Source organism: Wyeomyia smithii, chromosome 3 (assembly GCF_029784165.1).
Source record: "Wyeomyia smithii strain HCP4-BCI-WySm-NY-G18 chromosome 3, ASM2978416v1, whole genome shotgun sequence".
Taxonomy (NCBI): domain Eukaryota; kingdom Metazoa; phylum Arthropoda; class Insecta; order Diptera; family Culicidae; genus Wyeomyia; species Wyeomyia smithii.
Window position 1 is genome coordinate 177,082,229 of NC_073696.1, and position 25,895 is coordinate 177,108,123.

The 25,895-nt window shown below is 37.2% G+C and overlaps 2 protein-coding genes across 3 annotated transcripts; one reads left to right on the forward strand and one right to left on the reverse strand.

The window, feature by feature from the left end:
• The first annotated feature begins 199 nt into the window (after nt 1-199).
• Nucleotides 200-2,248, forward strand: LOC129731531 (seipin). Its single transcript, XM_055691612.1, has 4 exons — nt 200-728; nt 793-938; nt 1,461-1,802; nt 1,861-2,248. The coding sequence occupies exons 1-4, from the start codon at nt 448-450 to the stop codon at nt 2,100-2,102; spliced, it is 1,011 nt and encodes a 336-aa protein (XP_055547587.1). The 5' UTR covers nt 200-447; the 3' UTR covers nt 2,103-2,248.
• Nucleotides 2,249-18,117: 15,869 nt separating this feature from the next.
• Nucleotides 18,118-19,016, reverse strand: LOC129732192 (uncharacterized). Of its 2 annotated transcripts, none has more exons than XM_055692799.1 (2): nt 18,599-19,016; nt 18,118-18,533 (listed from the first exon to the last, which is right to left on the reverse strand). In XM_055692799.1, exons 1-2 carry the CDS (start codon nt 18,997-18,999, stop codon nt 18,317-18,319), a joined length of 618 nt encoding a protein of 205 aa, XP_055548774.1. In that variant the 5' UTR covers nt 19,000-19,016; the 3' UTR covers nt 18,118-18,316. The 2 variants fall into 2 exon arrangements, with proteins under 2 accessions (XP_055548774.1, XP_055548775.1); XM_055692800.1 differs by having other exon boundaries at nt 18,409-18,533; nt 18,625-19,016.
• Nucleotides 19,017-25,895: the final 6,879 nt, after the last annotated feature.

The window sequence follows — 25,895 nt, forward strand, 5'->3', positions numbered from 1 at the left end:
AGTGATCTTTGCCCTTAATGAGGTGACTAAATGTACACGCGACTGATATTGAGGGCTGGGAAAGATTGTAAAATAATGCATTTTTCTCTCGTTGTTTTAGTATAAGTATAAATCGAAATAAATACGCTATGAACGTGATAAAGAAATGTATACTGACATCCAGCGTAAGCCCATTGAAATAATCGCATCAGTGTCGCTTCGACCATCGAACCAATCTGAAGTGCGTCGTTGTGTCTACTGAAAAAGTGACATATTAGGTTCATTACATTCTACACGTTGCGCGCATCGCGTGTATCGATGACAAGGCTGTGAGTTCATTCCGCGTTTGTTTTTGTTGGGCTGGCAGTGTCAGCTGATTCAGATTCAGCAACAAACCACTGGGAAAGTGGTGCAACAAAACAAATCGTATACATTTTTCGTCTAGTGTGACTATATATCAACACAAAAATGCCACTCGGGAGGATTATATTAAATATTTTGGACCCGTTCCATCTGATACGAAATTATCTATTGAAACCATTGGCTGTAACTGGAATCGTGTTCGCGGAAGAGTACAAGCGAAAAACCAGTGCTGGAGTGCAATCAACGAAAAACATTGTTTTGCGTCTCATTGCTGTTGTGCTAATTGGACTGTCTGTTGTGTGGGCCTCGATATTTATGTACGCTTATTTCTACTACTCGTACATGCCTACTGTGTCGCATGTGAAGGATGTATATCTCAGCTATGGGTAAGATCTAGATAAGAAAAGTGAAATATTTCAAAAAGACATGATTGGAAATTACTATTTGCAGACAATGTCAAGCAGAATCGAAATGTCCCCAATATCCCACAGATACGGTGGAGCTAACAAAAAAACAGCAGCTACTTATGATAGGACAACCATACCGAGTTATTCTTTATCTGGAAATGCCAGAATCAGAACAAAACCATAAAACAGGTAAAAGATGATACTTTCCTGGATTTCTTGCCCAGAAGTTTGTCGGGAAGCGATGGAGATGTATTGACTTGGTTACAAAAGATATGATTTAATAACTTATAACTTTGTGATGATTGGGTTGTTTAGCTGTTCACGGAATTAGAATTTTTATGTATCAGCTGAATGAGTTTATTTTTCTGAACAGAACGTGAATTTTTTAAATTTTATATTATTGTCCTTCGATTTCTAAATAAAGAATAAAAATCGCTACAATGACAGTTGGTATATGGGCGACTTTTTGAAAATCACGTTTTGCTTAGAAAATGTAGCTCTTTTAGATGAAATAAAAAATTGATCGTCTAACATATGACTAACATATTCATTGTGCTTGGACCCTCATTGTCAGGCCCGGAGAGGTGGCAATAGTCTAGAAGTTGTGTTTTGTTCTTGCTTTTTGATTTCGTATTATTAATATATTATATTCTTGATTATTTGTATTACGACATAATTTTTTTTAAATTATTCTACTGTTTACTGTTCTAGGTATGTTCACTATCTGCGCGGCTATGCAGGATCATTCTGGCACTCAAACGATAAAGTCCTGTCGGCTCTCTATGCTACACTACAAATCTGATCTGCTGAAATTACTGTCTACGGTGGTGTTCGCACCATTTTTAATCATGGGGTACCGTGAGGAAAAGCAAATGGTTGCGATAGAATTATTTACCAATTTCGAAGATAATCAAGCACATCCGGCCACCAGTGTCGACATAACCATTCTCTCTAGTAGTGTGCAGTTCTACTCTGCACAATTGCACATCACTGCCAACTTTTCGGGGCTGCGATATCTTATGTTCAACTGGCCTATCCTTTCGGCTATCATTGGTATTACTCTTAGGAAGACAGTTTGCAATCATTGTATTAACCATTTTTATTTTTATAGGCATCACCACTAATTTGTTTTTCATTCTAATTGTCTGTATTTTGAGCTGGTACCATTGGGACGATAATGAATGGATGGTTGAAATAAAGGATCGATATCAACAGATTATTAAAAAATCTAAAACTGCAGTATTTGAATCACAGCACTCTGATATACAGAAACAACAACCCATGCTGGAGAAAGCTGATGAAGAAATTGAAGATATTTCTAGTTTTAAAGATGATTTAGGACTAACCAGTTAATAAAAACTGTTGAATTGGCAGTTCCAGCTCAAGATAAATGACATTTTTGTAACGACTTTCTCCGATAATATTGCAGGTTTTCTTATATGTTGGCTTCCACAGCACATGGTTGCATTTTCGTTGCACATTGATTTGAATATTGTTAACATGAATCGAAATATCTGGTTTGGAGAAGTATGGATAATAACACTAGTAACAATATTGGTTTTATCAAGGCTTTATAGCGTTTTATACAACCAAAACAGCGCTATAAAACTTTGACAAAACCAGTTTGTTACTTGTGGAGTGCCATGATTCTTAACGCCGCGTTGAAGACCAAAAAAATCTAGTGTGGCGATCGATAGAGGGCCTCTCACTCCATGGAAGGGCAAGGTGTGTCCTGATGTCTGTGTGAAAAATGCAGTTGCAACCGAAAAAGTTAAAGAGACCGTAAGATTAACGTAAAACCACAGATAACAGACGTTCATCTTATTTTCAAGAGATGTGCAAAAACTTGCAACCGTCATTTACTAGTAAGTGGCTATGCTCTCGCTATGTGGCGCTCTTGTCACTTACAATCTAAGCCCTGATATCGATACGGCAATATTTATGCAGTGCAACTGGGGCACCACAACATAGATGTCGTTAATGTATTAACCCATTCCTCGCGGGTGACGCAATATGGCATTTTCATTTTGTCATTTTAAAATAAAAAACTAATTTCTCTCCGCGGGGATAGGGTTAACGTATTCTGATTCAAATTTTTCCACACGATTTTCAAATTTCTTTATATGAACATGCATGTCTGTTCTCTGTGGTAAAACTACGAACGCTTGTCTTATGTTAGTGTATTTCTTGCGATAGGGTTCGGTCTATAGTTATTGTGATGTACTTGAACTTCAAAATGCCGCTGAGACTATTGGGAATCTCTAGCACTCCATGGGACCAACCCACTATGCAAGTTTATTAGTTGTTACTAGCTGAAAAAAAATGAAAGTAAATTTTGGTTCGAGCTCGTTCAGATTTTATTTTCGGTAACACTGCCGCCAGGGTTTTTACTAGTTCATGAGGTATACAAGCAGTGTTCATATGCCTTAGTTGAACCGATAAGCAACTGTACCAAGAGAAGAAACGGTAAGAATTATTAGAATTGCCTTAATATTGAATGCTTTCGGCTACACCATAGCTCCAGGAAATATGCCCCACCTTCAATCAGATGATATGTTTCATTGCTTTTGATTTTACTTCTGTGACTCCAAGCGCTTCTCACTCCGCGTGGTGATTTGCGCTAGGAGCATATTGGCCTTCTGCCATTTAGGCGTTTTGTCCCGGTAGATTGCAAAACTTGTGATTTGGAGAATTTTTTTAAATTGTAATATTTTGTATGACAGTCATTACAAAGCAGTAGAATTGGGTCCTAAAGCTAAACCAGTTTTTATATATCATTTGAAAAAGTCGCGTTTTCTGAGCAAAATGTGATTTTTAAAAAAAAGTTTATCGTTTTCCTTCGATTTTTAAATGAAGAGTGAAAAAACTGCTCGAAAGGTCTAAGTTGACGTTTCGCCCATGTACGGTATATGAGAGAACTGTCATTTAAGGCATTTCGAGCAGTTTTTTATTTTTCATTTAAAAATCGAAGGAAAACGATAAACATTTTTTAAAAATCACTTTTTGCTCAGAAAATTGCACTCTTTCAGCTGATATATAAAAATCAGAAAACCTTTTTAAGCTTTAGGGCCCAATTGCAGTGCATATCTAACTAAATGCTCTACACGCTCATTTTTTGTTACTCTAAAGTGAGTTAGATATCACCCACTTTTAAAAAAAGTGGAGGTACCCTAATTAGGGTTCTTTTACGGTTACTCACTTCTGAGTAAGGGCGTCATACGTCAAAAACTGAGAAGAATCTACTCTGTTCATGCAAACCAGAAATTAACGAAAATGAGAACAAGTTACCCAGTTTGCCTAAATACGAAAATTTAATGATTTCTGGTTTTTGTAAATCTGACTCAATAAATAAAATAAAATCAGAACAATCAAAAACACAGATTTATTTTTAATCGAAACATTAGAAAATTTACTAAATCATTCCCGTGTCTTCATTGAATGCGGCACCCAACCGGTTGACAGTTGCCCGTGAACTGTGATTTACATTTTTGTGCCAGAAAATCCGTCATCATTCGTCACCTAATACTGCGAAGGATTTAAATTGCATCGATTGTTGAGCACTGTACATCAATACAAATGTTTCCGTTTGTCATCACGAATAAAAGTCCGGCTTTAAACGGCATCATAGAACATACAACATGCGGTTGTTCATTTTGAAGAGATCTTTTAGGTGTTTTCAAATCCTCTGCAATACTGATGTTGGGCTGAAATTATTAATTGATTAAGAAATTATTGATTTGATGACAGATCAGATACTTACTGCTAGCCAACGAATAAAAAGAGACACCAATTGTTCTTCGGAAACCGATAATATTGCTGTTGAAAACTTTTGACATATACATATACTCAGGGTGAGTAAACATCATGGATAATAACTCAAAACTGAGTAAACATGGTAATAATGAAAATTTGGGTTCATGTTACTCAATTGTCCAGTACTCGATTACTCACTTTTTGACATTTTGCATAAGAATACCAAACTGAGTAGATCCTAATCAGATTAGAGTTAAAATAAAGCAGCGTGTACCTAAATTCATATTTGTTGCTTGTGATAAGCATATCTAATATATTGACGTTCTTCCTTAGGGGTTCATTTTATACCTGTCTTCGCTACAATAAAGACTGAATTGCTGCATGCTGGGCTTTTATACGTGACTACTAAAAGTTATAGTTCCGAGGAACGTGTCGTTGTGCATTCGAGCGAACAAAACAACGAAAGCAAATCGTTTAGAAATTAAAATTGTTTGTATACTTTAGTGACGTGATGGAGCAGAAAGGTAGTGATTTTTTGATAGTCAATTTTGTAATCGACTACTGTGAGAATGAAGGAAATCCGTCGAAGCATTTGAAAGTGGATAATTTCATGACGCTCTCGATGTTTTGGGTTTTTTAATGTGTACCCCTATGTTGCCGTAAGACGAAATTTTATGCCATTCTTACCAGTTGGCAAAGTGCTTGGATCAGAGAAAAACTGGAAAAGTGATTATTTTCCATTTTTTCCGTGGTTTCGATGAAAGCATGGTTGAAGGGGTTGGTTGTAACTTCATTTATGTGATGCCCCTGCTCATGTCCAACTACACCTAGTAACAATATTGGTTTTATCGAAGTTTTATAGCGCATGAATTTTTATATATCCTGACAAGCGGATCAAATTTCAGGCTCTATTCTCACTCAACTCTCTCGAGTGATTCGCAAAGTCCCTTGGGTGAAAATAATACGTTCCCTCAAGCTTAAGCTCTAAGAAAAAAAATAGTTTTACGAAGTTCTACGTCAATCATGTGGTCGCGTCTCCAACACAACTCCTATTTTTTGCTGATCAAAGTTGTGATATTTTTTTCATTCTATCTCAATCTAGCTTCTCGACTGAGTTTCGTCAATTTTCATTAAGTTTTTAAATAGTTCGAAATTATGCAATATTTCTATAACCCCCAGCATAGAAATTCGGAGCATGTTTCTGTTTGAACGTCAATTTCGTGATCAAGGTGAGTGGGGATCATCATACGCACACCTCACCTTAGTGATGATGAATAAACATTCTGATGGATTGTAAATTCACACTTTCGATTGGGAAGTCACGTGATATGAAACTATATTACGAAGATGTGTGTGAGATACCTTATAGTGACAAAGGGCTGCTAACATTTTCGTTGGTATCTATGTATTTACTTAAGTCACTTGCATATTCCATCTAATGTAGCCGAATTTAAATTGCAATGAAATGATTTAAATGTTGTTAAGAAAGTATAAATAAGTTATAAGAAACTTGCTCATCATCATTATTATATTTGATGCTGAAACAAGCATTATCAAGGGAGCGGAAAATCAGAATGTAGTTGTGTACTTCAGTACACAACTACAATTTAATTCATTGGAGATCCGTAGACGTAACAGAAAGTGTGTGGAATGCATTTATAAGGTATTGCAAACTCAGCATATCCTCCTATGCCGAGTCGAACAGGAAGTCGGGAAACACCATCCGCGACAAATAAATAGAGTAGGCCGCCAGAGCGAAACACGCACAAATCCGACGGCAGCAAAAAATACGGAAACCATCAGACTGTTTAAAAATAGCACATTTTTCGCCACACTGTTCTCCCCCGTACCAAGCGCCAGCGAATCACATAGCAAAACCAAACTTAATCTGAGCGTTTGTCGTCGTGGCGATGGTTCTAAATTACGCAAGCCATTTTTGTTGCTCGGCGCGATTTTTTTCCGTCTCAGAGTAATAGCTAACGAGAGTTCACAGCTCGACAGACTTCCGATTTATGCTAGTGATCGTTCTTGATCTGTAGGTTAAATGGTGCAGAATACGTTTGATTTTCCAATATTTGCCAATGATGCTAACGTTGAATGTTCCCCAGATATTACAGTTTGTTGGAAAAAATCTATTATATATGAGTTACTTGGCCAATATTCCTATAAAAAAAACACAGTGTGAGCTGGCCTTTTCTATACGAACTTTATTGATTTTACCAAACATTTCAATTTTGATTAGTTAGTTGATTTTTTTTATATCATACGAATGTCTTATTTAAATAGTTTTAAGTAATTTAGACATCAATATGATATTTACTAGCAAACCAAACTATTAAAATAATTAAGCTTTACAACTGCGAATTATTGTGTTTAAATCAGTTGCAGATTTCAGGAATATATATATAGGAATATATATATATATATATATATATATATATATATATATATATATATATATATATATATATATATATATATATATATATATATATATATATATATATATATATATATATATATATATATATATATATATATATATATATATATATATGTCTCCCTTTTTCATTATTTCTTTGTAGGAAAAACGAAACTAAACTTCATTTTTATAAATAAGTTGAAACGAAATCAAGTTGTGTTTCGTGAGTTCAAAACGAAACCAAGCTATTTGTGCACTTTTGTCGGAACTTTGCGGAACTTCAAAAAAATAAGATATTTTGTAAGCACAGCAACAAAAGATGATTTTTGAGCATTAAAGATACATAACGAAATAAAAGATAGTGATTATTTACCTTGCACCTTCGTCATTGCAAATCTTCTTGAGATTTTGCATTCTATCAAAATTGTCATCATATATACTAATTTCCAAAGATTTATAGAGTCCGAAGAATGTTACTAAATAATAGCAAGATTGACCGGTCGTCTCTCTAGTAACTTGGAATGTCAATATCCACCGAGTTCACTTGGAAAATGTGATTCAAATATGCAGACATTTCGTCGTAAGTCAGCTTTGAGTAAGCAAGTCAGATTCACAGTTTCTGAATCATTTACTTCACCTTTAATCAATCTTTAACTCCAAGTAGAATTTAAGTCTTCCGTTGACAAATTTTAATAGATGCGTATAAAAACGTTAATAGATGATAAATAACTAAATTTATTTGTGTGAAAAATAAAGTAGCGAAGTTTGACCTGATGATATCTAAAAATTCGAAATGGGTTTTCGTTACATTTGTGAAATTTCAATTTCACGTCAATTTTTAAATCTTAAGTATTTTTAAGTTTCCCGAAAAAAAACGACCTCTACCGAAACAAAGAAACATATCTTAACGCATTCATGCCCACATGTGTAATATTCGAAAGCACACCTGGACGCACCCAAATGAAGTGGCCAGATCGACCATGTTCTGATCGATGGTCGACATTTTGCAGACGTTATAGACGTAAGGTTGTCCAGAGGACCAAACGTTGACTTAGATCACTATCTCATGATATCCAAGTTCTACGCACGGTTGTCCAACGTTTGAAATCAAGGACAAGGAGGAAGATGAATATTCAGCGGTTATCAACTAAAAGAGTGGCTGACGAGCACTCGCAGAAAGTTGATGAGCGGATTGATGAGCAAATTGGTTGGGACTTTAACGAACAGTGGAGGCATACAGTACCATTAGCACCGCAGCGCGAGAAGTGTTGGGGACAGCTGCGACAACCACGCCCAATGAGTGATTTGACGCTGAGTGCCAGCGAACGGCAAATCAGAAGAACCGCTACGGCTGTGACACGTCGGAGCGTAGGGAGATATAGAGCAGCTGGAGCCACTAAAAAGAGACTCCATCACCGGAAGAAACGTCAGCATTAAGAGCATGTTCGTTCGGAGGCACAATGCGAGAAGCTTCTACTAAAAGATTAATGGATTTGAAAACCGAAACATGTCTGCCCCCGTCATGTGCAACGACATGGAAAGAAACCTGATTATCAATAAATCAGAGATGGCCAGGCGCTGGATACAACATTTTAGTGTGCTGTTGAACGGAGAGGAAGATAGAGGCGTTGAAAGGAGCAGGATTGATAATAAGAATGATGGACAAGCTGTTGATCCACCAACTGTGGATGAGGTGAAGAAAGTAATTAAAGAGCTAAAGAACTGCAAGGCAGCTGGGAAGGACGGTATTCCCGCCAAGATTTTCAAAGTCAGGAGCGAACATCTGTATCGTGACATTCATCGGATAATGCTGGAAGTGTGGGCTGACGAAGTAATGCTTTCAGATTGGTTGGAGGATCTCATATGCCCAATCTATAAAAAAGGCCACTGCCTGGGCTATATCCTCCCTCGTATCCCGTTCCATCGACTGAGGCTGTTACCAGAAACCTTTGTTGGCAAATACCATGGTGGTTTTCGAGGGAGACGCTCCACTAGGGACCAAATGTTTACCTTGCGACATATTCTCGAGAAATTTCTAGAATTCACCTTGCAAACTCGCCATATGTCCATAGACTTCAGGGCAGCGAACGACTCGGTTAAGAGAAATGAGTTATGGCAGATAATTAGCGGGCATAGTTTTCAAACAAAACTAATTAGACTGATCCGCGGAAAGGAGCGGGACCACCATGATGAAGACTCAAATGCTCCTTGGTTTTGCAGATTATATCGATTAATCGTAGAGCGGTGGAAAAAGGCATTTGGACCTCTCAGGACGGAATCTGCGAGAATTGGATTTGTCATCGGCTCTACTAATACGGAGTATATGGTGCTGCGCTGGTGACAAATGGGGAATCGTATGAAGTAGTCGACGAAAATATTTACCTGGGTACATCGGTGACGTGCGACAATAAGGTTAGCCGTGCGATAAAGAGGAGGATAGCGGTCGCAAAACAAGGCCTTTTACGGATTGCGTAACCAGCTGAGGTCCCACAGTCCGCAAACCCGTACGAAACTAGCACTCTATATAACACCGATTTTCTCTGTGGTTCTCTATGGCCATGAAACATGGACATTGAAAGTTGCTGATCGGCGAGGTCTTGGTGTGCATTGAATCTTGCGGTCAATCCTTGGCGGTATACTGGAAAATGGTTTTGGAGCAGACGCATGAACCAGTGTACCAGGCATACAAATTGCCGGATATAGTCAACAAAGCAGGCTACAATGGGCTGAGCATGTAGCTAGAATGGCGAAGGAATGATCAGCAAAAACTATATTTAGCAGCAATCCCGATAGAAGACTAGCCAGTTAGTCTGAAGAAACGACGCTGGTCCAACAAGCCAGTCGCCTTATGTTCGAATCTTGGTTCCGGTGAGACTATCAGTGTCAGTAGGATCATAACACTAGCTCTACAACCGTTCTTTTTACTAAAAGTTGACTGGAAGGTCTGTGATTAATGATAATAAAGGTTCAATTTTCAACAGTGGACGATGGTCCTCCAGCGAGACAGGGGGTTGGTGCAGGCCTTACAAGCCAGCCGTAAAAATCATCACAGGAAGCAAACAATGTAAATTCGGACCAGAATGTGCAAGTTGAGGATTAGCGGTCGTTTGTTCAACGTGAGCATAATAAACGTGCACAGCCCCCATTGACTTCGCCGCCTCCAAGAACATGGCCATACGTAGTACCTACTTTCAGCATACCCTCCCATATAGGTACACCTGGAGATCACCACAACAGACCGAATCACAAATCGATCGATCGATCGACGTTTTGATTGATGGAAGGCACTTCTTGGATATTATCAACGTCCGAACCTACCGTGGCGCAAACGTCGATTTCGACCACTATCTTCTGATGGTCAAAATGCGCCATAGACTTTCGATTGTCAACAACATCCGCTACCGTCGTCCGCCACGGTGTGATCTGGAACGACTCAAATTCCACGAAGTCGTTACTGATTACGTGCAAAGCCTTGAGGCAGCACTGCCGGAAGAGGGTGAATTTATCGCAGCTCTTCTAGAGGACTGCTGGCGTATTGTAAAAACAGCCATTAACAGCGCAGCGGAAAATGCCATAGGGTTCGTCGAGAGGAATCGACGTAACGGCTGGTTCGACGAGGAGTGTCAGACGGTTCTAGACGAGAAGAATGCAGCGCGGGCATTGCTGCTGCAACAAGGGACCCGTCAAAACGTGATGCGATATAAACTGAAGCGAAGACATTAGACTCATTTGTTCCGGAACAATAAGCGCCGCCTAGAAGAAATGGAGTGTGAGGAATTGGAACAGCTGTATCGTTCGCAAGAAACACGTAAGTTCTACAAGAAACTGAACGCATCCCGCACCGGCTTTGTGCCGCGAGCCGAAATGTGTTGGGTTAAGGATGGTGGAATCTTGACGGATGAACGTGAGGTGATCGACAGGTGGAAGCAGTACTACAATGAACGTCTGAATGGCGCAGAGGCAGAGGACCAAGACGGCAGGAGGAACGACCTCGTCAACACAGCGGATGAGGGAGATATCCCGACCCCTACGATAGGTGAAGTTAAGGATGCTCAAAGCAGCTCAAGAACAAGAAATCAGCTGGAAAAGATGGCATCGTAGCGGAGCTTATCGAACTAGGCTCTGATAGGTTGGCTTTCTGCCTGCACCAGCTGATAGCCAGGATCTAGAATACAGAACAGCTACCGGAGTAATGGAAGGAGGGAGTAATTAGACCAATATACAAGAAGGGCGACAAGTTCGCATGTGAGAACTATCGAGCGATCACGATTCTCAACGCAGCCTACAAAGTGCTCTCCCAGATTATCTTTCGCCGTCTCTCGCCGCTAGCAGAGAGTTTTGTTGGAAGTTATCAAGCCAGTTTTGTGGGTGGGCGATCGGCAACGGAACAAATCTTCACGCTGCGGCAGATCCTCCAAAAGTGTCGCGAATAAATGAGTCCCCACGCACCACCCATTCATCGATTTCAAGGCTGCCTACGATACTATCGACCGTGTAGAGTTATGGAAAATCATGGACGAAAATGGTTTTTCTGCGAAACTAACAAGACTGATCAAGCCCACGATGGATGGTGTACAGTGCTGTGGGAAGATTTCGGGTGCGTTATCAAGCCCGTTTGAAAAACGCAAGAGATTTCGACAAGGCAACGGTCTTTCCTGCCTCCTGTTCAACATTGCGCTTGAAGGTGTGATGAAACGTGCGGCCTTTAACATGCGGGGCACATTCTTCAAAAAATCCAGCCAGTTCATCTGCTTCGCTGACGACGTGGACCGACGTTCCAGGCGGTCACTGAACGGTACACCAAACTTAAACGTGAAGTAGAAAAGGTTGGATTGAAAGTGAATACGTCAAAGACTGAGTATCTGCTAGCAGAAGGAACCGAGCGCGATAGGGCTCGCATAAGCAGTAGCGTATAATTGACGGAAACGAGTTCGAGATGGTTGACGAATTTGTATACCTCGGATCTTCGGTAACGTCAGACAACAACTGCAGCAGAGAAATCCGCAGACGTATTGTAGCTGGAAGTCGTGCCTACTACAAACTGCATAAGACGTTGAGCTCTGGTAAACTTCGTCCCCGTACCAAGTGCACCATGTACAAGACGCTCGAAAGACCAGTAGTCCTCTATGGGCACGAGACATGAACAATGATAGAGGAGGGCTTGCAAGCACTGGCCGTTTTCGAACGACGTGTGCTTAGGACAATCTTCGGTGGAGTATGTGAACAACGAGCTGGCGCAACTCTACGGCGAACCCAGTATCCAGAAAATCGCGAAAGCTGGAAGGGTACAATGGGCGGGACATGTTGTAAGAATGCCGGAAAACAATCCCGCAAAAATGGTGTTCGTCTCGAATCCGGCCGGTACAAGACGTAGAGGTGCACAACGAGCTAGGTTAGACCAAGTAGAGCAAGATCTTGGTTGTGTGGGACTCTCAAGAAACTGGAGACAAGCTGCTATGGACCGAGGACGGTGGCGTTATGACGCAGGTGAAATCCTGAGAAATGTTTCACCAGGAAAGTAAGTGAGTATCTAGAAAGTTACATTGGAATGCCTAATGCAACGGATGTATAGGTAGTATAACTTTGAACGACTATTTCATGAGACAGAAGCACGTTCGCACTGATTAGGAATCTGAGAAACCTTATATTCAACCAAACTCTATTGATTAAGCGAGTACGATTATCAAGATCGAAGAAATCGAATTGAATCGCTTTGAACTTCTCTGAAATCGTTCTTTGATTACTTGAATACATAAATGATACTAATTGAAATAATTTATGTAACGTTCACTGAATTTCATTTTAACACTATATGAATCAGATCTATGCCTTTTAAATATGCTTGAAACAATTTATCAACTCTTCAATCTTTCACTAACAAAGCTTTGATTTAAAATATTACTTCTCTCACGCACGCGCTAGATAATAAAACGAAAGGCCTATTGAACTGAAATGCACGCACCTATCATACTTACTCAATTTGCAATTGTAATAATTCCATTAGAAGCTCATTCAATTTGGAAACATTCCATCACACATTAAACGCACCCCTATTGATTCGAAAATAGTTATGTCTTTTTTTGGAACATTGAAAATTATACAGGTTTCTTTCCCTGCCGTAAAAATTGTCTTACGTACACTGAAAATAATTTCAACAAAAAATCTAAGTGAAAAGCTGTAAAATAAATTTTCTTCCATTTTATACGTTAAGTTTACGTGAATTGAAGAGTATTCAGCGATACATAAACGCATTGATTTGAAATAAATGTTGTTAATTTTACAGATAGTTCTGAAGAAATGCATGTGATGTTTCACGTAGTAAAAACACGAGAATCATTTTTAGTTGTATGTTATTATTTTGCGGACGCTTTGTCGTCAAAAATTAAAGAAGGTTTATTGATTTGAATAGGGTTTCGGGGGTATTTTGGACCGTTTCAGAAAGTGATTGCACAATGCATTTTTAGAAACACGATTGTTTTGACATACCTGCTCTATCAAATCATTGTTAGGCGCTAAATGTCTATTTTGACATACATCGTTCAAAAATGCAATTTGTTGGAAAATATCCAAGTAATATCAAATTTCTTTGAAGTACTCAAATGTGTTATGGCCCATTGTCGATCTTTTTAGAGTAGAAATAGTGGAGTTGAGGAGGACATCCCTTAGGCATCTGAAATGAAATGATTGGGCTTTTAACGGTTTTGCAGGTATTTCTAGCCAGTTTCATATCGTTACTATAACAATGAATTGTATAGAAAGCATACAAATTTGTTACATAGTAACATTAGCTTCAGGGAGTTGATTTGAATATTACCACTTCTTTTTGGCTTTGGATTGACTTAGGCATGATTTTGAATATGTGTAAACTAATTCAAATGTAATGCTACCTAGAGTAAGTATTTTGCCGAAAACTATAGTGAAGTATGATTTTTAGGTATATTATTTCAATGGTGCATACATAGTTTTCTAACATTCATTGAATTTATCACCTAAAATACGTAAAATGTTCGCGAGTGTACCTAAATATGTACGTTCTGGTTACGGCGAAGTTGATTGACATGCAAAGAAACCAAAACAAATATAAGTCTAACAAACAGTCCTAGTATATGCTGATGTCATCTCAATGTGTAAGATTAACAGTAGACACTTGCAACTAAACTGAAAATACATTACCTAAAAACAGACATGTCCTTTCACTGTGTCTCGGGTAACAAAACTAAAACCAGAAAAAGGAGAGATCTATTTGAAATATTACATATTTATATCTATTATATATTATATTTGTTACTTGTTACTTGTTACTTGTTTCTTGTTACTTGTTACTTGTTACTTGTTACTTGTTACTTGTTACTTGTTACTTGTTACTTGTTACTTGTTACTTGTTACTTGTTACTTGTTACTTGTTACTTGTTACTTGTTACTTGTTACTTGTTACTTGTTACTTGTTACTTGTTACTTGTTACTTGTTACTTGTTACTTGTTACTTGTTACTTGTTACTTGTTACTTGTTACTTGTTACTTGTTACTTGTTACTTGTTACTTGTTACTTGTTACTTGTTACTTGTTACTTGTTACTTGTTACTTGTTACTTGTTACTTGTTACTTGTTACTTGTTACTTGTTACTTGTTACTTGTTACTTGTTACTTGTTACTTGTTACTTGTTACTTGTTACTTGTTACTTGTTACTTGTTACTTGTTACTTGTTACTTGTTACTTGTTACTTGTTACTTGTTACTTGTTACTTGTTACTTGTTACTTGTTACTTGTTACTTGTTACTTGTTACTTGTTACTTGTTACTTGTTACTTGTTACTTGTTACTTGTTACTTGTTACTTGTTACTTGTTACTTATTACTTGTTACTTGTTACTTATTACAGATTCTATTATGATGTTATTGTTTTTAATTTGTGTATGTCAAGAACATAACAAAAGTTTCAACATACGCCATGGTTCTTCTTGGTCTTAGTCCTATAAAAGGTCAATGAACTGTGATAATACTTTGCATTTTGACCTAATGTTGATTAGATTATGTGCGCTTGACGCTTGGAACTCAGCATTTTTGATAAGTATACAAAGTTGCGTGAAATGTTGATAATGTTGAAATTAGGAAACTGCGGCTAGTAATCCAAAATTCATTCTACCTGGCAAAGTAAAGTCCCAAAATATTTTTTCTTTGATCTTTCATGAAAAGCATTTTCATGAAAGATTGACGAAAAATCGTTTCAATATCCTCAGTATCAGTATTATCATTATTGCATGGAAATCCCACAACACAACAATCTCAGCAAAGACCAAAGTACCACTTAAGCTTATTCGGGTTTGTAGACTAGTTTGTGTCGCAATGGACTGAATTTTAGCTTCAAAATTTTGTCCATACTCGCGGTTGCCACATCATTTTACTGCCCTTTACCATTTCCACATCGGCCTTTTACACCAGAAAAAGCACGTTGTTCCAGTAACGACTAAAATGTTGCGCGGTTGATTTTTTCTTCCAACTGTTATCTTCATCTCTTTCTTAGCATGCATACTGCGATGCTGAGGGGCGGTGAAACCACCTTGTGTAAAGCGCTATGCTGAAAGAATGCCTGGGAATTTTTCGAGAAAGGAATGTGCATTGCTCTGCACTGGAAGACACTATACCATTTCACTTCTTTCTTTTGGAGGGTTCAGCCATTCGCTGGTTCTCTTTTCTGTCCGTACGATCATCCGCGCAGCTTGGTGGCTCTATTCGGCTCTTATGTTCCCTTTTCCTCTCCGAGTTGGCACTACCTAATCCGCTTTCATGAATTTATTTTGTTCATCATTACCCACTCATTCGCGTTCCATGCCACACTGCGCCACCAACTTTTCCTGCACAATCGCTTTATGGACTATGCCCATTTTCGTAAACGGTTGTATAGCTGAAATTCGGAAGAATTTGTTCGTTGTTGGCCTTTCTTCTTTGCAAATATATTCCAAGACCATGATGAGTGGTTCAACCGGAGTTGGCAACTCCGAGCTCCGAATAATGTGGCATCCATGGGTAGGCTCCAAGAAATCAGCAACAGCGCATTGGTCGGTGGTCCTTGAAATAGTTAGTGTACGCCAAAGTTCAAGCACGGGCTGGAATCGCTTATCTGGCACTTGGATCATATGGGGTCAACATTCTTTGCTATAGTTCTACTCTAAAACATGCAATAACGTGCAGAATAGAGAAAACGCACATTCTATCTATAAATAACAGTAGTTTGCCCATTGAAACTATAAAATTGTGCACATCACTCTTAGAAAATCAACTTTATACTTATTGCACTTATTCTTGACATGATCTCGAGGTATGATGCTAATCTAACAAGCTAGACGTTGATTGTTAGAATCCTAGTTCGGGGGAGACTGTTAGTGTCAGTAGGATCGTAGCGCAACTGTCCTGTACAACACTCACAGTTGGCCGCGAAGTATGTTTATAATAAACAGGAAGTTAAGTTCCGATTGCAGAGTGCAGCACCAATTGTTTTTGACAAACGGTATTCGAAAAAACAGCACAAATTAGATTAAGTATCAGCAAGATGTGATAAATGAGCGAAATATGAATGTAAGTACATATATTTAAATTTAACAATTGCAAAACATTGCAATTATAAAGATCTCAGCATTTGTTCGATAGATTTGATCAATTCAATTATATTTTAAACATATTTAATTGGTTGGTAAATCAAATTTCGTGGAAAACATAAAAAACTTAGGTATATCGAAATTTGTTGTTAGAAATGCTTGACCTGAATGATTTGTACAGTAAACGAAAGAATTTTTTTTACGAAACATTCGTGTTAGAGTACAAATATTTGGTTGGTTTAGTAAGAGTTTATTATCAAACAGTTGAGTAAGCTGCATCATAACAAAATGTGGATAAACTTTTTTATAAAAGTTCAAATGATATGATGGTTTATAAAACAGAGTAAATTTTGCTAAACTTTACTAATCACATAGTTTCGGCCCACGAATGGAAACGCAATCCCTGCAGTAGTTTCTATGAAAGAGTTACATGACATAACGAGCAAACTTCGCTTATAGGCGGCAGATTTCTCTGACCAACGAAACGAATGAACTATTGATAATTCATGCCTCTTATCTGCTAGAAGTCAGTAGCTAAGCTCGTGAACAAAGACATTTTGAAAGAGACAGCTTCATGATAACATTGTGTGTAGCTCAAATTCTTTCTTCGATACTACTATAAATTTAACTGTACAAAAACACGGCGATGGACTGCATTGGCTTAAAACCACCTATTTTAAAAAAAGGTTAAAAAAAGTACAGATATGGAATGGTATCAAAAAACAGCAATGCTTTTTATGCTTTTTTTCATTCACAAAACTGACATTGATACCTTATACTACCGATAGTGTTTTTGTTTGTTTTTCAAATTAATTTTCACTTTTGTTACTAATGTCAATAATACTAAGTATTATTTACAAAAGAGGATCAAAAAGTATAAAATATGATACATTTGAATTTTGTACAATAAAGTTGATTTTTCAATGTAGTTGCCAGACAAGCAAATACTGCAAAGCAACGAAGGTTGCATCTGTACGGTTCGGCAGGGAATGTTGGCGTCAGTCTTGAACCTGAATGGTGAAAGACGATGGCGCTTCAGGTTCAATGTGCTCAAATCTGGCCGATGTACAACTAAATCTCCACGCTTGGCTCTCAAAACGCAGCAAAGGCCGTGAGACTGCTTCTTGCATACTTATATTGGACCACGGCGGGTATGTCGATAGGGCTGCCGGCCACACACTCCACTTCCTCCACAGTCATCCGCGCGAAAGGCGGATCTTACAAAAGAATTTTTATGAACCACACATTGATGCACGTTAACGATGTTTTATGCGCACGGAAACACCTCAAAGGCAGTAAATTTCATCATGGTTTTCTAATTCGTGTCGGCACTAGAAAGAAGCCCAAAAAAGAACTTAATTTTAATATGCAAAGCGTGTTTGTCGCATATAACTTTCGAGGAGTTTTTGGGCATTTAGTTCAGAATTTACAACTTGAAAAGGCCGTTTTTTGCTCATTCAATACTTTTCGCCTTTAACTTAGAAAAGGGTATTTTCACTTTTCCCTTTTTTATCAATTTTCTCGGAGAAAGGTAAAACGGTTTTTGTCATATGCTTAAAATTTTATTGAAATCAGGATTTGAGACCAACATAACGGTAAGTTCTTTTATTTGCGAAACAGTTGTCTTGAAAGGCATAAACTGTCATTAATTGTTTCATATTGCTCTGGTCTTTTGACCAAGCGGTCTGCAATTTAAGTAACCATGGTTTTTGAATTTCATTGTACGATGCAATACTAACAAGTAATCAATTTTCTCGAGTAAACAATCGTCATTATCAATAACTGAATAATCAATATAGCTCACTGCCCTGATACACAAGAGCAACACAATTTGCTAATTACTCGGTTTTTCTCCGAAACAGGTCTTGACTTAGTGTGTGGTTGCCCTGTGGATTCATCACTACCTATAACATCCTGTTGCTCCTCTTGTTGATCCTTTAAAAAACGCTCCATCAAATCGAATTTTGCTGATATTACTTCTCTGTAATTCAACCGTGTTGACCAGGATGAATTCGGCCTTCAAAAATGAGTAATTAGTAATTTTGTCATTTTTCTACATTGTTTTGTAAATTTCAATATTACTTCATATCAGGGCCTTTCCGACTTACTGGTCGTCGTACAGCTCGGGCAGCGGTAGTAACTTGTTTTAGTTTTTCTAATCTCTGCATAAGTTCATCTTCACTAGATGTAGTCCGTCTAACTTTAGCAAACGATAAACCTGAATCTTCGGTAAGTTCATCGATTGTGTAAATATTATGCCGTATAAACGACAAGCCACTTTCAAGTGACGCACTTACAGAGCACGAAGCAACTTTTGAATTCAATTTGGCACTAAATTCATCTTGATCTCGAAACGGAATGTGGCATTTCTTGGTAAGGTTTTTAAATCCTGTGTCTGTTTTGTCGTGAAAACCTTCAAACTGGCCGATCGATATGGTTGATGATGATTCGGACTTTTCTAAAGGAGTATGTTTTATATCCATATTAGACTTTTATCATCTTTATCATCAATACAAAACAGAATAAGCATAGCTTACTCTTCTCTGTCTGCTAATATTTTATTGCAAAACAATCTGGCAATCAGGCACATGACTTTTTGCACACTCTGAAAAGTGCAGTACAATTCAACAAATTCGCAAGAGAAAATTACGCTATTACTGGATATGCTGTAACCAGGCCCGAATTTGAGGGGGGCAAAGGGGGCAAATGCCCTGGGCCTTTTGATTCGAGGGGCCCCCTCGTCCTGGGCCAAACGTGAAGACAGAGTGGAGACCTTTATTTTGCTCGTCAGCATCCAGAAGCGTTGAGTCATATCAATTTTTTTAAGAAAAGAGGGCCCCACGGAAAAATCTGCCCCGGGCCCTGAGTGCCTAAATCCGGCCCTGGCTGTAACCATCCAAAATACTCGTTCAAATTTTAAAGGTATCATTATGGCAATCAAAATTTCTTTCTAGGTGTCTTTGTGAAAGCGGATTTTCAATTATTCTGCCTATTAGGACTAAGACGTGAAACAAATTAGACTTGCAGGACAATAAGAGACTAAAAAACGCAGACTCGTATTGCAAACCTGTATCTGAAATTCTTTTGGGGGGCCGCAATGCTCTCTGCGTTTCGCAATGGCGGCCGCGGAGCTTTTTGTGTTTAGCAAAAGGGGCCGCGGGCCAAAAAAGATTGGGAACCACTTCTCTAACATATTCTGAGCCTCTTCGGAAACACTAATTTACTGTTTTGCAACCAAGCATCTGCTGGTAAGTTTGTACCCGCGATATTATCTACCAACAAGCCTCCACAATGTATTAATGCATGGGTTGGCCGTAATCGTTCATTTCAATGTTTCAACCCGCCAGCTTTTAGAAGAGGCTCAGGAAGTAACGAACAAGAATTAGGAAAGGTACATGAATTTACCTTAGGAATGTTTCAAGCTCTTTTCAAAACTTTAATTCTACAGATATCGAGAATACAATACTCGTAAAGCTATTGAATACACTGCCTGCTTGCTTCATCAGACCCCGTAGTAACGTCCATTCGTGGATGGCCGAAAATCACGAGAAGCTATTATTCGATGATGTTCGATGATGCTGCTAGTACGAATGTGTCGAAACCGACAACTGCATGGTGGTCGACAATATAATTAATAGTTACTACGGAATGCAATAGTATTAAAAAAAATGAATACCACGAAACAAAATTCAACAAGAATAACACTTAAATTGTAATTGTTCATAGTGGTTTTATATTTGCTATTATCCTGCTTGCAATTTCCGTTCTTTGTTTGTTCTACAGTTATCAACTTAGTATTAGGTTCATTGTTTTTGATTGAGAACCTTCGTGGTGAACCAAAAACAAGCATATGCAATTTACATGTTCTGAAATACTTCAACCACGCTTGGTAGTATTTTACCTGGTTAAATCATTAAAAAGGGTAAAAACGAGGTTTTTTGTTATGAACACAACTCATCAGCAGAAAGTCGTGGACTAGCGAAACCACCAGCGTTTGAAAGTTCTATTGTTATACTTTCATATGCTTACTACCGAACCTGCATCTACCTGCCCCTAAGAAAGATACAGTGATTTGAAATATGGCGAAAAAAAATAAAAAATAGCCCATAACTCATAGTTTTTCAAACAATTCGAATATAGTACCTTCCAGACAGTTGTGTATATTGATGCTACTAACAACTTTGTAGAACATAGTGAAGGCCTAGAAAATAGAATAAAATATGTTTCATTGAAAAATGTGTTTTGACAGGTCTATTTTCAATAAAAACTCTCTAAGTCAATTTGAGTAACAGATACGATTTTTTTGTCTTCGGCAAAGTTGGTTGTATTGGTTATACCTAGAACTTTACCGAAGACACCAACTCTGTATCTCGATGGAGCAAAAAAATTAATTTTTCATCTCACTTTTGGGGAGATTAATCACAAATCTCATAGCACCAAAAGATGCAGGAGGTATTATCCACCATTTTTGCTGAAGACGTCATAATTGTATATCCAACGTACGTGGGGTTATCAATTTAGCGCGTCAAAATCGACTTTTAAACCACTGTGCATCTGGGAGACCCTGATGGGTATGATTATTCATAAATACAACAGCTTGAGCAATCGATGCCACTTTTTCTTTACTTCACTTTTAAGGTATTGCATAGAAAATGAATAGACTGCGGATGGTAAATGCGATTATTCTATCTTTTGGTTGTAGAATTGAATGGAAACATAACCTGTTCTCAATGTTTGATTTTATTTTACTAAGATGCTCAATAAGAGATTTATTTGAAAGCTGTAGATAATATATCGGTCGTTCCATAAAAACATTGTGGGGAAAAAAATTCTGTTTTGAAAAAAAAAATTGAAAAACGTTATTATCCAGATTTCCACGAGCAGTAATGTCGGATGAATTTGACATTTGAGCCGTTGCGAGACAGAGTGGTCTATGTGCCATTAATAGGCTGACCAGACGTACCGATTTGAACGGGACAGTTCCCTTTTTTCGACTGTTTTCAACCGTCCCGTCTTTTTGCCATTTTGTACCGTTTTCGGATACTCCTTGAAAAAATCTTAAATAGAGCTTTGCATTGAAATTTTCGTAAATGGAAAAAAAGTTTCCAAGCAACTAGGATTTTCTAATATTACTGAGTACGTTTTGTGCCTTCCTGACAGTACCGCACCACTGAAAAGACATCTCCTATCGTGAATTGATGAAAAAGTCGCGATTGAAAGTTGAGACCATGATAATTGTTAGTCAAAATCTCGATCATCATGTGACAAATTTCAGGAACTCATTGCAAAAAAATAACACTCTTCAGGATACGGCAAGTTCGTCAAAGTAATGAATAATTGTTTGTATGCTTTGGTTGGTAAAAATTTTCAAAAATCAATTTTATCATGTGGCCCGTTTTTTGAACCCATTTGTCTCGTTTTTATCCCGAGAAAATCTGGTCAGCCTAGCCATTAAACAAATTTTTCAGGAGAAGCAATTTTCGAAAAATCTCTGAATAAAATTCTGTTCAACGAATTCTTTCAAACATAATGTTCTAATATAAAGGTTATGAAGTGGTTTAACATGGGAATACATAAAATTAACAGTTTCTTTGTTATTTCGCATATTATCTCACCAATGTACATAGACCACTCTGACTTCATATATATATTTACTGGAATCCTCGAATCGTTTCGGAACAGAGTGGTCTACGTACACAAACCTGGTAAATGAGAAAGAAAATGACGGTGACTCGTATAAAATGGCTAGTGTCACATGTTATATGATACATATAGCATTTTACATGTAACATGTCACGTTTCTGCACATAGATCACTCTGTTCCGAAACAGAATGACCATTATGTTTCGGACGAAATTTTAACACGGTTTAAATCAGCTATAAAGTTCGATTTTTCAAAATTTTCTTAATCTTTCAACTTCAGCTTCTTGAGAAGATGCGGTTTATGTAAATAACTCATTTTCGAAAAAAATGGTCTTTAGTCCACTCTGTTCCGCAACGACTCATTTGATATAGGTTGTCAAATTACTAGTTCATTGGATGTTTCCATTGAACTAAAACTAGTTAGATGGATTTGACATCTTCCAACAGCCTCTGGAATTTTGTTGGAGAGGTAGCCAGTCTAGTTTGCCATGCGTACTGATCTGTAGTCAGCAACAAGAAGTTGGCATCGCAGCACCATGCTCGGTTGCACTCTTTTGCCCTTTGAATGCTCATTAGACTATATTTTATCAAGGAGGCAGAATTCCAAAAAAATATATATGAAGCACTTGTAAAGACACTCTATCTTTACATCATCACTAAATTTTTTTTGAGATATATTTAATAATTTTGACAAATTTTCCAAATTTGCACAGAAAACAAACTTTGCAGTAAAAACATTTTTTCTAAAATTGGAATTTTATTACGTACAACTTTACTGAAGATACTTTGTCAATCAAACAAATCGTTTTCCGGATATAGCATATTTTATTCATAAGTCACAGTTTTGGATAGGAGCAATTCCACCAAAAAAGGCAACCAATTTAATCGACCATTTTTGATTTGGCTGAAACTTTGCTAGATAGATGTTTCTATCCAGCTCTTTACGCAACATAATGACGGGTGTTATGATGCGTATTCGTAATTTGCGAACCTCTCTACCTACGTCAGTTTCGAGATTTCTGGATTTTGACTACAAATATTTTTCTAGTCAAAACGGTTTGTTTGATCGGTATAACGTCTTCGGCAAAGTTGAAGATAACAATTTTGCTTTCCAAAAAAAACACTTTAAAAAAAATTGTTTTTAAATAAATAAAATAAAAATGAATTAGGTAGGCTAAAAAAGCTCATTTTAAAAAAAAATCTATTTTTTAACACTACAAAATATTACCTAAACAATGAAACCAATGATCATGGAGAAATCAGGAAAAAATGTTATGACCGGAGTCATGGGTCAGGAAGAACTGTACCTACAAGGTAGAGCTGTACCTATAAAGTTTTAGCGAAATCGGCAATCTTTTTTTTTTTCTGACGTAGAAGTACGTCTTTCCGTAAGGGTCCATTTTGAGATTTTTATCGCATCTTGTGAAACGTTTTGAATGTAACATTTCTATCATGATATGTTATAATAATCATTAAAAAAAACGGAATTAATCCAACTAGCGGTGAGACCCAGCCTTTCTCTTTCGAACTTATTATTTGTTTAAATAGATTTTCATGAAACCTTCAATTCATAGAAAAAAATACACCTTGATAATTTCTTTTGGATATAAATCCACTCCACTTTTCACTCTAAATAACGAATTCCTGGTAGCCAAAGGCATAACTATACCAAACCTTTTGAAGTAACATGGAATAAAGATGTTTTAAATATATGATACGAATTTTTTTTTTGTTCCTGGTACATATAATCAAAACGTCACTGTACTCATATATAGGTCGGATATAATTTTAGATTCAACTTTTTATAGTAGGAAAATTTTCCTTGATGAACAACAGCCTAGAAAGACCAAATATCATTCAATTTGTGGAACAGTACGTTACCCAGAGGCCAAAAATCAACTTCAGACGCTATTTTAAAATTTTGGATAGTAGCTTCCAGTTTCATTACCCAATGTGAGTTTTTCAGGAACCGGGATAATGCTTAGAGGCCGGGAATCAACTCCATACTTCATTTTGAAATCCGATTTTGCGACTTATGGTTTCTGGAAAACTACCTTAAATTGCCAAATTCAATCCAATAAAGGTATATTCACTCTTTGGGTACTAGAATATTGATATTGTATTAAGTAATAATAAAGAATATTGATATTGTATTAAAGTAATATAAGTAATAATTGAAGTGTAAAATGTGAAATTTGACGTTATATCAGATAAATAAAAATAAAATTTTGTGCTAAAGAAATATCGAAATAAAAAAATTACTCATAATTTCAAACACTTAATCACGAGCAATACCGGAAACGTCTAATAGTACAATATATTTTTATTAATCAATTTCGTTTCTTTTCATAACTTTGAACCAGGTATCAAATTGTTATGAAATTTGTTATTTGCACCTTTGAGAGACAGCCCGTAGTTATGTTAAAATAAGTCGTGTAATCTTTGAGTTATTAGACTTTCGTTGTTTTTAGAATTTAATACATAACGGTTGAAATGAAAGTCCGGTTATAATTGGGATATGGCAACCAAACCTTTCATTTGACACTAAGATTGTTGAAATTAATCCAGCCATCTTTTAGAAAACGAATTAATTTGAAAAATCATCGGAAAATGTTTCTTTTCATAACTTTTAAACCACATGTTCAATCTTTATAATATTCAAAAGTTACGTTTTTTTTAGGTAGCCCGTTTTTTTTTTAAAACCAATTCTGGCCAAATCGGTTGTGTAGTTTCTGAGACAATGTTGTTTCGTGATTTTTACATTTTGTTACACAAGCTCTAAACTAAAAATCCGATTACAATGAAATTCAATAGGATTTAATGGGGCAACTAGACCTTTGATTTGAGAATAATTTTATGAAAATCGGTTCAGCCGTCTCTGAGAAAAGTGAGTGAGAATATAAATCTGTACATACACACACATACACACACATACAGAAAATGTTCAGCTCGTCGAACTGAGTCGAGTGATATATGCCATTCGGCCCTTTGGAGCACTTTGATACCTTCGGTTTTCAAAGTGATTGCTATAACTTTCTAGGAGAAAGGCAAAAACAAACAGCAAGTCCGAATTTAATTCAAAATCAATATCATTCAACCAACCACGTGCATGCTTCCCATACACAGATATCGCAAAAATGTACCAAATATTGCCTTTAAGCCTCGCATCTTCCTCTCTACCACGTGATTGGTCGTTTCATGAATCATCCAACTGTTCCCTCGGAAGAGGTGGTTTCATTTTTATGCATAAAAGCGTTTTCTAGTAACAGGAAGTGTCAAACTAACATCCCAGAAGTTCTTTAAACGGTTATGATCAATCGCGGGTTATACACGGCAATCAAATATGCTATGCCTAACTATTTTTTCTTAGAAGAACATTGCGGCACTTAAAACTGTCATCTTTTTTATCGGATATGTAATTTTTCAAGTCTTAAAAGAGACGGAAGCAATCTCGTTACTTCACTCAGACTAGTATTTCCGTAAACTTTTTTTAACTCTCGATGCGAAGCCGTCGTTTTCTTTGTTTTGATGTTTTGTTTGATGTTTTTGGCTACAGTGTATCCCTTGTATCCCTCGTTTTGTTCGTGATAAAAACCTTAGTTTTCCGTCCACAGTCCGTCCGTCCGTCACTTCCGTCCGTCCAAATTTATCAGCGAAAACAAACTTTAACTTAACGAATACATCACCCCGTGTTGTGGCACAACTTACAATTTTTGAGCGCTTGTTTCAGCCAAGG